General features: G+C 33.2%; 1 protein-coding gene across 1 annotated transcript in view; it reads left to right on the top strand.

Moving 5' to 3' along the window:
* TMEM67 (transmembrane protein 67) overlaps window positions 1-14466 on the top strand; it is a 56588-nt gene extending 42122 nt beyond the window's left edge. Inside the window, exons 21-28 of the mRNA XM_019718814.2 lie at window positions 1717-1857; window positions 4715-4795; window positions 5307-5423; window positions 8816-8932; window positions 9037-9141; window positions 9691-9793; window positions 12541-12683; window positions 13145-14466. Of these exons, the coding sequence (XP_019574373.2) occupies window positions 1717-1857; window positions 4715-4795; window positions 5307-5423; window positions 8816-8932; window positions 9037-9141; window positions 9691-9793; window positions 12541-12683; window positions 13145-13225 (888 nt within the window). The 3' untranslated portion in view covers window positions 13226-14466. The remainder of the gene's footprint in view (window positions 1-1716; window positions 1858-4714; window positions 4796-5306; window positions 5424-8815; window positions 8933-9036; window positions 9142-9690; window positions 9794-12540; window positions 12684-13144) is intronic.
* The last annotated feature ends 434 nt before the right edge of the window (window positions 14467-14900 follow it).

Raw genomic sequence — 14900 nt, 5'->3', positions numbered from 1 at the left:
CAGCAAAAGAGTTAAAATATTGTTCAAGGCATTAAAAAGGAGTGGCTTTTGTCAAATCATGGTAAAATATACATAGCATGAAATTTACCATATTAACCATTTTTAAGTATATGGTTCAGTAGTGTTAAGTACATTCATATTGTCATACAAACCATCTCTAGAACTCTTTTCATCTTGCAAAACTGAAACTCTACCCATTAAACAATTCCCCTTCATCCCCTCTCCCCGGCCCCTGGCAACCACCACTCTTATTTTTCTTTCTCATTGAATTCGACTATACTAGGTAAGGGCTTTTAAACTAGTGGTTTGTACCAGATTCCCCTGGGAAGCTTTTGCAAAATACCTATGCCTCTCCTCACCCCTAGAGATTATGTTTGATTCAATAGCTCTGAGGTGACCCCCAGGTAATCTGCATTTTTGAAAAGCCTCCTCCCTCCATGATTATTATTCTCATTCCTGTATTAGAACCACTATTATAAAGTTGAAATTTTCCACAGATTATCATGGAACACCTATAAACAGTGTTCTATGTAAAGAGCTGGGGCTACAGCTGAACAAGACACAATGAATGCGTAAATGCCCTTTATAGTTATCATAGGTCTGGTTGAAATTTTAAAGGAAGTAATTCAATACTGAATATGGGATTGAAATATGGAAACTGTTTATATGGGTTACTGGTTTTCTCAGGAATTGTTAACTCATGTCCATATGTCTGCTTTTCTTCCTTTTTCCTTCTTTCTCTCCTTTTTCCTTTCCTTTTTTAAAGCTAGGAGAGTATGTGTTTCCGTAAGACATGAATGATATCTCAAATTTTCATTTATAGTAGAGTTTTTTTTAAAGCTTTGAAAGGCATTATATGAAAAAGAAGTTTTATAGTCAAGTACATTTGGAAAACACTGGATTCAGTCGTCATAGATTCCTTTACCATAAAAAGTATTCTGCATAGTGCCTGGCATATGTTAAAAACTCATGAAATGCTGGGTTGTTTTTTTTTTTTTTTTTTAAGATTTTATTGGGGAAGGGGAACAGGACTTTATTGGGGAACAGTGTGTACTTCCAGGCCTTTTTTCCAAGTTAAGATGTCCTTCCAATCTTAGTTGTGGAGGGTGCCGGTCAGCTTCAAGTTGTTGTCTTTTCAGTCTTAGTTGTGGAGGGCGCCGGCAACCTTGTGGTTGAGAAGACGTGCTCCAACCAACTGAGCCATCTGGGAGCTCAGCGGCAGCTCAGCTCAAGGTGCCATGTTCAATCTTAGTTGCAGGGGGCGCTGCCCACCATCCCTTGCGGGAGTCGAGGAATTGAACTGGCAACCTTGTGGTTGAGAGCCCACTGGCCCATGTGGGAATTGAACCGGCAGCCTTCGGAGTTAGGAGCACAGAGCTCTAACCGCCTGAGCCACCCGGCCGGCCCGAAATGCTGGTTTTTAATTGATAGTTTAATTGAAGAAACTTTCATTCTTTTGACAAATTTTTGAGCTTTGTCAGTATATATGATAATGAGGTTATATTTGGTCTTTAGTCATATTGAAGAGAATATTTTGTATTAAGTACTTTGTAATGAAAAATACTGGATATTTTCATCTAGATTTTCTACTGTTTGTATGAACTTGAATGTTTTCATTTGTTAAGGTAAGGAATAAGGAGGAATATCTCATTTTCTACCTAGAAAGCTTTTCCTCATTTATGTCGTTTAAATTATTATTTTCCCTTTGTACTCCAGGTTGTGGGATTCAAGAACTTAGCATTAATGGACTCATCCTCTAGTCTTTCCAGAAGCCCACCTAGCTACATAGCTCCTTATAGCCGCATTTTGAGATATGCAGTGTCCACTATTCTTTGGCTAGTCATTGGAATTATACAGGTAACAAGAGATTATACTTTTAAGCAACATTGCCTCTCTATAACTGTTTACATACTGATTATCCTCAAACGTTGATTACATTCTGATTTCTGTAGCAGAAAGAAGGTGACAATAAGAGTAATAATAATAATAGCTAATAGTTAATTCTACATAGTGTTATAATCCAGGCACTATGTTAATTAATTGATTGTATATGTTAACTTTCTTAATTTTCAGAGATAGGTTCTATTAGTAGCCTCATTTTACAGATGAGGACCCTGAAGCACAGAAAGGTTAATTAGTTGCCTAAAGTGATACAATTTAGAGATTGGCAGATTTGCAGTTGGAACCCAGGTAATCTGATTTCAGAGGTCACATTCTCATCAATAGTGGGTCTCTGAAGTCTTTCAAAGTCTGCAGTTTTCTAGTCATAGGATGGACTCCCTATTTAGTTTATGTATAACCACAAGATGGCCAAGCTACCTTTATATTTTCTTTTCTTTGGAAGTATAAGTTAACATTCATTTAAACATCACTAAATCTCACTCAAATTGCCAGTACCCCTTCTGAAATTTTCTTTGAAATGTTTATTGAAATAGCTGAAACTAAAAATCTTCTCAGCTTTAGGTCCCATGGCTCTAGCAGAGGATCTTTTCTAGGCTTACTTCCCTTATCTTTTTAAAGCTTAAAAAGAAAAAAATGTATGAAAGGAAGAAAGAAGTAGCAGCTAAAGTACTTAACTCTGATATCTGCTTGTCTTTCTCTTGCTTCCCGACACTCCCATGAATGGAAAGATCCTTTCTGTTTGATTAAAAATTCCTTTAACTTTTAAATAAGCAAATGAAGATGGTACCTCTGGAAAGACCAGGTTAAACTTCTTAGAACATGGTTAAACTTCTTAGAAACAAAGACCAGGTTAAACTTCTGAGAAACAAATATCTGCCTTTAAAAATAGCTTATTTTTAAAGATCTTTTGGAATTGAAATCCCCAAATTCCTACAGAATTGGATCCAGGTGGCATTCTGTGACCTAAGAATATACTCTTATATTTGCATTTATTTTGAATTGATGACACTTATTTAAACTTGAAGTTACGAGAATAGAGCTAATGAGGGATTATTTGACAATCAGAAAAGGAAAAGAAACAAATTTGAATTTGATTTAAGACATGGTCAAGAGTATGGGGTTTGATGTTTATCATCAGTATAATAGAAAATATTTTATTTTGTACATATACCAATGTAAATTTTTGTGAATAGATCAGATTCATTGGATGTAGGGTAATTTAAAGGGATACCCTCTGAAACTTTTCATGTTTGAGTATAATAAGAAAAACCCAAAATAACAATGACTGTAATAAAAGTGAATTTTATCTCACCCATGAGAAAGAGGAGCAGAGGTAGGCAGTGTAGGGCCAGAATGGTGGTTGCTTTCAGACCCAGAAGCCTGTTATTCTCCTCTGCCACTCAGGACTTCCATCTCTAAAGTCACCTCATGGTCCATAATGGCTGATGGAGTTGTGGTGAGGAGCCAGAGGAGAGGAGGTCACCCTCTCTTTAAGATCCATTTCAGAAGTGCCATTCAAGACCTCCTTTGCCAAAACTTGGTCACATGGCCACACCTCACTTGCATTGTCCTCTTTCGGCTGGGCATCAGTGTGCCCAATCAAATAAAGGGTCTGTCACTGAGGAGAAAGAGGAAAAGATTGTTGGGGCAGCAACCAGTGGTCGCAGGCACCACCATCTAACCTCCTCCTTTGTTCCTCACTCTGTTATCATTCTAATAGGAAGGTATTTCTCTCTATGGTCACTTTCTCAGGTTATCAGTATTTATTCCTCAAGAGTTCCCTTAACCTGTTATGGTTCCATAAATTTGTCTGTACAAACTCTTCTTGAGTCTCATGATGTTAGGCTTCATTGTTCACGCCTTTTATTTCCCTAAACCCAGCTTCATCAATTTTTAATTGGTATCCTTTAATTTTTAAACTTTGAATGTTGCTGTTTTTCATGACCTTTAAAGGGATTTAAGAAATACATAGAATATTTAGGAAAATGTTTTAAATAAGCTGCTGTTTTATTTATTCATTCACATATCTGAGTACATTTTATGTGCTGAGCTCAAGAATATGCTGTAACACAAACCAGTTACAAGTTATGACAAGTGCTATGAAAGGCATCAACAGGGAGATGAGAGTAAGTAAATGGAGGTGAGGGGAGTGGAAATTAGAAATGGGGGATGGCAGAGACAGTGGGGATGGCTTTAAATTGTATAGTTAGGAAATGTTGTCTTTCTCTGAAGCACATCTAAGGACTTCAGTGTAAACTTTTCTCTTCTTATTTATAAAATTTCCCTTTGTATATTGTTATTAAATCTAAGAAAACACTTGAAACCATTCCATATGAATATTTAATTCATCTGTAGTTGAAATAGAATACTTGATATACAAGTATGCTTTTTATGTGCTGCTCTGTCAGAGAAGATTAATTTGAAAACAGCAACTTGTCAAATAGCGTTTGGAATTTAGGAGATGGGCAGAATTGCGGAACCAGACATAAATCTGGCCATTAATACAATGGTTTATCCTAAATGTTAAAAGCCCCTTTCTTTCTTCACCCATGTTTGGCCTATCTTGTTTTAATGACACAGAAAAAGTTTTAAAATTCAATATAAGCTCCCTCATTGAATCTTAACACAGTTCCAAAACCTTCTTCTTTTCACAGAAGAATCAAATGGTACGTAGCATTTTATCCCATAGGGACAATTAGAGGCCATTGTGTCCTTGGTTGGAACTTCTTTTGTCTTAAGATACTACACTGCAGCTATAAAAGAAAATTAAATCCTATAAGCTAATAAGCATGAATTTGGCTTAATGTTTCAGATTGTGTTCTTTGCTGTCTTTTATGAGAGATTTATAGAAGATAAAATTCGACAGTTTGTTGATTTATGCTGTATGAGCAATGTAAGTACTTTCTGACTTTATCTTGCAACTGTTATTGTTCCCTTTTTAAAGGTCATGAGTACATTAAGAAAGGCTTTAAAATTGGATTTTTAGTATTGGTATTTTTAAAATTGGTATAATTGTATATTTAGTCTAATTTTCACTGGTTGTCAATTCCAGAGATAGTTATAATGAGCTCCAAATTAATATTCACTATCTTAGTTTTTTCTTTTTTATTTGTAGTTTTTTAATTATAAATTTCTTATGCCACCAAATAGTTTACTCAGCGGAGAGTCCTTGAAAAGTTTTCATATATCAGCCCTATTTCTTCCTTTCTTAGAAAATATCTTCAATCTGGTTTCCATCTACTTTTTAAAAATAACCTCATTATCCTTTACCATCTTATTATCCTCTATATATTTTCCAAGAATTCAACACTCATTATTTTGAAAGAAAGAAACCAATTTTAAGAAAAAAAATTATTGTTTTGCAGATGAGTTGCTAATTGCTCCTTATCCTTATCTTTTTATAGATATCAGTGTTTCTGTTATCCCACAAATGTTTTGGTTATTACATTCATGGTAGATCAGTACACGGGCATGCAGATACTAACATGGAAGAAATGAATCTGAATCTTAAAAGAGAAGCGGTATGAATGAATGTGTTTTACATCTTTTTATTTTTGAGAGACAGGTTCTCTTTTCTTAATCTAGGATTTGCAATAATATTTTTTAAAATCCTCATTGATTACTTTTGAAAATTGCTAGGGTACCAACTCATTGCCGTGAACATTGATAAAGGCAAAGGATCAAATTTCACCCTTCAATTCCTATATGAACTGTATTTCAGAGTATCCAAATAATTCATGAGGGAAAGTTCTTCCTTATAGAAGAAAGTAAAAGGAATTTTAAGTTAGAAAATCACCATTTTGTAATGATTAATGGATTGATGTATATAGGCTACAATCATCAATGGATGCTAAAAGTGAAAGTGGGCAGGGAACTTATAATGAAGGACAGGTTGACATAATCTGAACACACTGGCTCAATCTTACTACAATTAAAATTAAGAAAACTGACATTCTTTACCCCCTGTTATGACAGTAGGAAGTACATAATATCACCCATGAAATATTCTTGTCTAAAAAAATTGAACCTGAATATAATCAAGCCTCTAGATCTTACCACTAATTTACAGGAAATAGAGGGAATACAAATTAATACTAGCAGAAGTGATTAGCCAGATCCAAAATGTAAGATGTCACAGGACAAATGACCCAGTGTCTCCAACAAATCAAAGGCATGAAAATAAAAAAAGGGGTGGTGGAAGAACTCTTAGATAGTAAGAGAGACTTAAGAAACAAAACAAATACAGTATGTGGACTTTGGATCCTGATTCAAACAAACCAAGTATAAAAAAAAAACTTTGGGAAAATCTGGGAAATTTAATGGACTAAATATTAAATTATATTAAAGAAGATTAATCTTGTTAGGTGTGAAAATGGCATTTTTTTTTTTAAGACCTTGTTAGAGATACATGCAGCAGTATTTACAAATGAAATGACATGGTATCTGGAGTTTGTTTTAAAAGAAAAAAGAAAAGTTGAGAGGATAGATGAAATAAAATTGGTGAAATGTTAGTAATTATTGAACTTGGGTGAGGGATTACTTTTTCTCTTGCTATGTACATTAGAAAATTTCCACGAAAAAAATTTAAAAAGAAAAATACCTAAGAGAAAAAACCAAGAGGACTTACTGATAAAAGGACTATAACTATGACTTGAAAGAATTTAATACATGATAACGGCATCTCAGATGATTTACTTAACACATTTAACTGGATCAGTTGATTAAGTGCTAGAAATTACACCTGGATTGAAAAGTGAATGTAAAATAAGAAACTATAAAAACCTAGAAAAGCATATTTCAGATTGGGAGATGATACTCTAATCATAAAGAATAAAAAGCATCAAAAAGGAAATTTTCATTGATTTTACTTTATTAATATAGAATTATTACTTTGTTAATATATATTTATTTATATACCCAATAGTCATAAATAAGAGACATGGCAAATTAGGGTAAAATTCAGTAAATATGACAGATATTGATGATATTATTGACAGTCATACAAATCGATAAGTAAACACTAAGTTAAAACCTCAATGGAAAAAGGACAAAAAATTTTTAAAAATACACAAATAAGAAATGAGAGCGATAAACATCAAAAAACTGTTTAGCTCATAAACAATCAAAGAAATGAATGTAAAAATAACATTTTTGTCCCTTCAAATTAGCAAACTTTTTTTTTAAAGCTAATACTTTATAGCATCACGGACATGGTGAAATGGGCACCCATAAAACTACTTGTCTCAGGATACATTTTTATTAACCTTCTTGAAAGCATTTGGCAATATATACCAAGTTAAAAGTTTATTATCTTTGACTCAACCAATTCTATGAATCTAACTCAAGAAAATAATTAGCAGTGTGAATAGCTAATTAGGTTCACGATCTTCATCACAGGGGTTATTTATAAGGGCAAAAGCACATGTAAAAAAGAGAATATTAAATAAATTGGTTTACCAGTACAGTAAAAGGTAGACATTAAAAATTATGTTATATAGAATATTTAATGACATGGAGAGTTACTCAGGATATAATATAATGTTAAGTGAAAAAGAAATCGGTATGATCCCAATTTTATGCCGTCTATATGTATATGCCTAGACAAAGGACTAGAGATAAAATACTTTCAAATACCTGTATCTCTGGGTGTTGAGATTATAGATGATTTTTTTTTCTTTTCTTTTTTTGTGCCTTTTCATACTTTATAAATTCTTTGCAGTAGCATGTGTTTAATTGGGGGGTGGGGAAGGAGACACATTTTTTTAAAAAACAGACATTTATTACGTGTAGATTTCCTTTAAGACTGTAGAAAACCAAGTGTTATGTTATGCTTGCAGATTAAGTTTAGACGAAGGAGAATATTAAGCTCTAGAGTAGGCAAATAAAGGCAAGATAATGGAGGCAGGTGGACTTGAGCTGACCTTGAAGCATCAGTGGTAATTGGCAAGGTGGTGGGATAGGACAAAAGTTTATGTTTGTGGTTGTCAGGAGTCAGGCAAGTCATGTCAAGGAGACCTGAAATGGATATCTGATTCATGACATTAACTGTTGGGTCATGTATTGGAATTAAAGAAGTGTCTTACCATTTGCAACAACATGGATGGACCTAGAGAACATTATGTTAAGTGACATAAGTCAGACAGAGAAAGACAAATACCATATGATCTCACTTATATGCAGAATCTAAAGAAAAGAATAAGTGAATGAACTAATCAGAGACAGTTTTGGAAACATGGAGGAAAAACTGAGGGTTGCTAGAGGGGCGGGGGGGTGGGGATAAGGGGAAGGTGAGAGGTTTAGAAAATAGTCGGTAACCACAAGATGGCCACGGGGTTTTGAAAATTAATTTGGGGAACGTACAGAGGGATAGTGGATGGGGGGAGAGGGGTTCACACAGTGTGAGGGATATAAATGATAAACGTCTAAGTTTTGCTTTGTCTTGTGCACCTGAAACTAATAAAAATAATAATAATAATGTAATATTAAAAAAAAAAGAAAAGAAGTGTTTTAAAAGTGTTTAGAAAACAAAAAGGACCATTTGTATTTATAAAAGTAGTTCATTCTAAGACTACTTGGCATGCATTAAAAAGCAATAAAGTTAATCAAAGAAACTTAAGAATATCAATATACAATGAATTTAGTATGGATTATTTAACAAGTTGGACAGTAAAGGAGATGATATAGAGACCTGTAAGGGAGTATAACAAAATAGAACTCAGTAAAATCTAGAGAGTGGGGACCTTGGATAATGTTAAAATCTCTTTGTCTCAAATATAGTTTCAGTAAAATTTCAGTTGGCTTCTGAATTTTGTAATATGTGATACCAACTAAAATAAAAAGTGTTTCATTTTCTTGTTGAAACAGGCGAAATTTTCATAATCTTGATCTTAATTTAAATCCTTTAAATTTTCAGGAAAATTTATGTAGCCAGAGAGGTTTGGTACCCAACACAGAGGGTCAGACTTTTCAGATTGCAATTTCTGACCAGATGAGACAGCACTATGACAGAATTCATGAGACACTAACAAGGGTTGGTATAAAGTAGTTAAGATATATTTTGCCAATATTTCATGTTATTTAAATACCAAGACTGTAAGGCATGTTGCATTTATTTTTGTCTCTTTTTCACATTAGAAAAATGGCCCTGCTAGACTATTGAGTTCATCAGCAAGTACTTTTGAGCAGAGTATAAAAGCATATCATACTATGAATAAATTTCTTGGCTCTTTCATCGATCATGTATGTATGTCAGCGTTTATATTTAAGCTAATCAAATGCAGTTTTTAAAAAATTAACCAGGAATGTGAGTTATTTCTTCAGTCAACCAAGTCAGTGGACTTAGGAAACCCTCCTCCCCTGCTTTTTTTGCTGTCAGAATTAATACTGTGAATTAGGTTGTGAAAGAATAAAATGAGATTTTACATGTCTATTATTAGCTGGTTAGTGATACCTTAAAATATGTCTGTACTGGAATCTTGTTAGCCAGTTACCAAAATATTACTGTATTATTCATTATAGAAATATGCTATAGTTGTATACCTGAAAAACCTGTTCTAAGTTGATTTTCAGTATATCTAGCCCCAAACATTACTAAGGGCATTTAAAACAAAATATTCCTAAAGAGCCCAGTGTAGTACTATAAAGCCCAGTGTAGTAAATTGTCTTTTTGAAGAACAGATTTTCTTTGTGTGCTATTCATTTTTTGTTTTCTCTTCTTGTGATTTTACAAAAATTGGGAAACATTTATTTCACTATTATTTTTGAAATGAATCTGGCTTTTTATATTAGGTTCATAAGGAAATGGACTACTTTATAAAAGATAAATTGCTTCTTGAAAGAATTCTTGGAGTGGAATTCATGGAACCAATGGAAAAAAGCATCTTTTACAATGGTATCCTTCAAATGCCTGTGCTGAACTTGATTACTGTTTTCAAACTTTGAAAAAAAGTGCTTGTAGTTATTAATTTTTCTTTTTCTTTTGTAATTTTATATGAAAACAGAAGAAACATAATGAACTTAGTTAACTTCGTGGAACTATAGTTTTCTGTGTTCCATTTTATTCTCATGTAGCAAGAAACATTTAAACATTGAACAAGAACAACATTTATAATTAATTTTTAAGATTTAATTTTTTATTTTATCCAAATTCTTAAAAATCACAGCTATCTTTGATGGGAATAGTGACTAAACATGGTTTCTTATCACTAAAATGGTACTGTATGTGTCACTTTTAATGTGACTGATAAGCTATTGTATGGCTCGGTAAGAGTGGAAATGATGTAACCAGTGTCCTGGCCTGTATATCACTTACCCATGCGTTATTGAGTGCTACATGTTGTGCCAGTCCTGGAATACACAGAGTAATGGTCTCTCTTGAGCATCTTGTTTAGTAGACTGTGGAAGGTAGGCATGTGAATGGGAGAGTGGAGAGATGCTGGGGGAAATATCTGCACCGGCACAGCTTATAGTGGGTACAGAGAGAAAAGGAGAAAATCTAACCAGACACAGGGTAAAGCCAGAGAGGCAACATGGAGATGTTTGAACTTAAAAACAAGTTGCAGTTATCAAACAGAAGGGTGAAGGGAAGAAGCAGAGACATTGGTGCAGAAGAGAAAAAGGGCATTATGCACTTAGAAACTTCATGATTGAAACCTTGATGAAGTGGGACACAGTGAAATAGAGTGCTTGAAAGAGAAAGAGGGCAGAGACCCAATCCCAAAATCTTTGTCTGATACCCTAAGGAGTTTTACATTATACCATAAAGCAGTTGTTGAAAAAAAGGTTTTTTTTTTTAAATTTTTGTCCCACAAGAGGTGTGCAGCTTGATCCATGGAGGTATGAGAAGAAAATATTAAATGTCTATTTGTATATTGCAATTCCATCATTTTTAATTTATATTTTTAAAGATTTATATATACAGTAATGATAAAATATGCCTATTGTGGGATGTATGCTCAATATTTTATACTAATAGAGATACATGATTAAAACAATTTGGAAACTACTGTTAATGAATATGGATGTCATCAAAAAGTCCTAAGCAGATCTGGTTTGTAAATTGGAAGAATTGCTCTGGCAGTAGTGAATAGGTTAAGGTAAAAACATAGCAATATAGCTTTGAGAGCCTTCTGGTCTTGGATTCAAAATCCAACTTCTAGTGTTGTAAACTTGAGAAAGTTGTTTACACTTTCTGAACTTGAATGTCCTCTCTGTAAAATTAAGCACAACACTCTAAAGGTCGTTGTGTTTATACATGTGTTATCATGTATAAAGAACCTGGTATGTACCAGTACCTGGCATGGGTAGGCGCCCAGTAAAGTGATGTTATTACTGTTTCTAATAATACTATAGTCATAATCTTCATCTTTATATAGAGATGATGAGAATATGAGCTAAGGCAGCAGTAATGGGGATAAAGAGAAGAAAGATTACATTTAATGCCACAGTTGTTAAGGAAAAAAAGACCAGAAGAGGAAAAAATAGTCAAAAACTATCCAGATTTTCAGCTTGTGTGACTATGTGGTTGGTGGTGGTACCTTTAACAACGGGAGTGCAGGTGGAAGACCAGGTTGTGAGGAAAAGCAGATGAATTTAGATGAATTGAATATGTTGTGTCTGAGGTACCTTTGGGACATTTAGGAAGAGATGTCCAATAAGGCATTAAACATAGGAGACTGGATCGTAGGAGAAAGCAAAGGCGTAAGATAAGCTGGAGAGTCTCATCAAATGATGGAGCAATGGCAATGAAAGATCACCCAGGAAGAGCATGTAGAGAGGGCTTGTTTATTTTTTAAAATACGTATACAAGTGTGTGTGTGTGTGTGTGTGTGTGTGTATATATATATATATATATATATATCTCCATATTTTGTATGGATATAGCATAAAGGTCAGAGAATTTTCATAAACTGAAGCTATCCCTATAAACTAGCACCCTGATCAATAAAGAACATTACCAGCATGCCAGAGGTCCCCTTGTATAAAGGAGGAGTTCCTAACTGGGTGTCCATGGGCAGCTTCAGTGGTTCTCTGAACCTCCCTGAAATCGTGTGCAAGATTCATATATGTATACTGTACTTGTTTTTCCCCACTCTGGCGAAAGTGTCTGTAGCTTCTATGAGATCTTAAAAGGGTGTTCACATTCCAAAAACGACAACCCTTTCCATGCGAAGTGAGGAGAGGTCTCAGAGCATAACCTTAGGGTACTATTGGAGAGACAAATTATAGCATACTATGTACTGTTCTAGTCCTTGCTGGTTTTGTTTTGCTTTTTTAACTTACTAGATCTTAGAGAATCTTTCTAAGCGTCTTTAGCCTTTAGTTATATAAACAGAGAAAGGATATTCATTACTTGATCTTTGAAAGGTATTGATGATATACTTACATTACTAGCAATTACAAACCCTTGGTACGAATGTTAAAACTGAATTTTATGAGCAGAGTTCTTTGACTAACCTTTTAGATTAGCAAATTTTAATATCCTTTATTTTTTATAAGCCTTGAAGTATTATAAATAGTAACTAGTTTCTATTATGCTGTTTTTAAATATCCAAGTTTTATCACCAGAAATTTATCACAGGTATATTCTATTTTTAAATGTCTAATTTATATCTTATAAATTGCTTTTTTAAAAAATAGATGAAGGTTATTCTTTCAGCAGTGTTCTGTATTACGGAAACGAAGCCACTCTTCTTATTTATGATCTGCTGTTCTTCTGTGTTGTGGATTTGGCTTGCCAAAATTTTATTTTAGCAGCCTTCCTTACATACCTACAACAAGAGGTAAAGTTTTAATTTTTCCTGGGTTTCTTTCAAAAAAGTATGTTGAAACTAGGCAGATATTTATTTTTGTAGCAGAGAGTAACTGTCAGCTTTTACCAGGAAGTTATAATGGTTTACAATATGATTAACCCTACCACAAAAAAGAAATAACATTTCAACCAACACCACTCTCCTTCAGGGCCAATAAAATATTGGGGTCTTGTGGAGGGTGTTAGTTGCTTGAGCAAACATGAAAGGAATCCAGTAGGAAGGCACTTAAATTGTGTATCTCCTGCATGCCAGATATGAGCAGTAATTAGAGTCGTATTCACCCTCTGCACCAAATGTTAACATAACAAAAAGGCAAGCACTGAAGATCTAGCTCACAGCTAGTTTAATTTAGATATTTTAATTGATGTGCATATTTAATTTTCTTTGTATATATAGATTTTCATCCTGAATTGTTTTAATTTTTTCCCCAGATTTTTAGATTTATCCGTAACACAGTAGGACAGAAGAATTTGGCATCCAAAACATTGGTGGATCAAAGATTTTTGATTTAATTTATTGAATAGATAAAGATAATATAATCATGACCAAAAAAGTCATGATTATCAGGTTAGTTTTTCCATATTTTTTAAAATTTGTAGTACAGATTATTTTATTTGTTTTTAATCTACAGAAAGATTTATTTTTATAACCTGTGGATACATAACTTGCTTTGTGAGTATATAATGTGTGATACAATGGAAACTATTGTTTTCTATTATAGTGTTTAATTCGACAACTCAAATTAGACAACACTGACAATGGGGCAAAAAAAACCTAAATGTTGCTTTCAGCATAACATTTTTTCATGATAAAACAGTCCCCATCATTCGTCTCTGTAGATTATTTTCTCAGCTGGGATTTGCCTACATTTTCTCACGTTGAAAAAATTATTTGATTACAAATTCAAGCCTACTTTTCACTTCAGTATTTTCTTGTTTTATATACTTTATTAAATGTTGAAAGATATTTTCCAGTTTACTTAGAAATTTACAATTGTATATTGCTGACTCAATTTGCCTCATCTTAATTGCTCACCCTGTTTGGCAGTGGACTAATTCACCATTGGATTAATAGGCATCTCAAAAAATGGTACATATTCATTTCTTTGTATATCTGTATTATTAGGTCAATATACTCTTTTCATGAAATGTCGTTTACCTTTATTAAGCTATAATGTGTGATATTTTCCCCAATATAGTTTTTATACTTAATAGATTAAACTTTATAGTTTTTAAATTATTTAACATTGTAAGAGCATTATCAAAGTTTTGCACTTCTATTACTTATATTTAAAGGTTGTAAATAATGAATAAACTAAATTTATGTTACATTGACAAGGTGATTTATTGAAAGCAAACTTAAGCTTAATAAGTTAGTAGGCTTGTATTTTTTTTTAATAAGGAAAAATATTAGGATGCAGAATATACTTAATGTAAATTTTGAGCATATAGCTAATAATTTTTCATTATATCATTTTTCTTCATTATACTCTTTAATAATCCTTTTCATTGTATACCATGTAGTTGAAAGACATTATATATTTTAACACGTTGCGTACGGATCACGAGAATCTTCACGAGGGATTTAAACCCCGCTGTACGCAACATGTTAAGTATAATGATCATTAACCCCCAAACTGACATTTCTTACTGCCTCTATGTAATGCTATGTAAATACTCATATGTAATGCTATGTAAATATTGTTTATATTTTTGAATTAAAAATGTAGAATAAAACATTTGATGTTTCTGTTTCCTGTTTCGTTAATGATCTTTCATGAAATAACACTTAGGAATAGATCACAGCATATGGAGGCAGAGATCCCCAGCCAAAGTTGAATCCTTAACACATTTCCTTGAATCTTGAGGATGACTGAGGAGAAAGAGAGAGGGCTAATAAGTCAGGTATTTCAAACTTCAGTTTCTGAAGGTTCATAGAACAGGAATGCCTTTATAAAAGCTGCAGAGATAAATAAGTATACCAGCATGGATTTTTAAAACCACCTGCATAGAAGCATATGAAAGAAATTCAATTCTTGTTCCACATATAAGAAGTTAATATTAGTGTGAATGTTTTTCAATGGAAATTTCAAACAATAGGATCAGTGGACTCACCTGCTGATAAATAAATTGAAACAGAAAAGACATTTTAAAAAATCATTCTACACTAGTTTTATACGATATTACT

Source organism: Rhinolophus sinicus, linkage group LG12, assembly GCF_036562045.2.
Source record: "Rhinolophus sinicus isolate RSC01 linkage group LG12, ASM3656204v1, whole genome shotgun sequence".
In the NCBI taxonomy this organism is placed as follows: domain Eukaryota; kingdom Metazoa; phylum Chordata; class Mammalia; order Chiroptera; family Rhinolophidae; genus Rhinolophus; species Rhinolophus sinicus.
The sequence above is the reverse complement of the archived record's forward strand: the minus strand, read 5'-3'. Positions and strand labels throughout refer to the sequence as shown.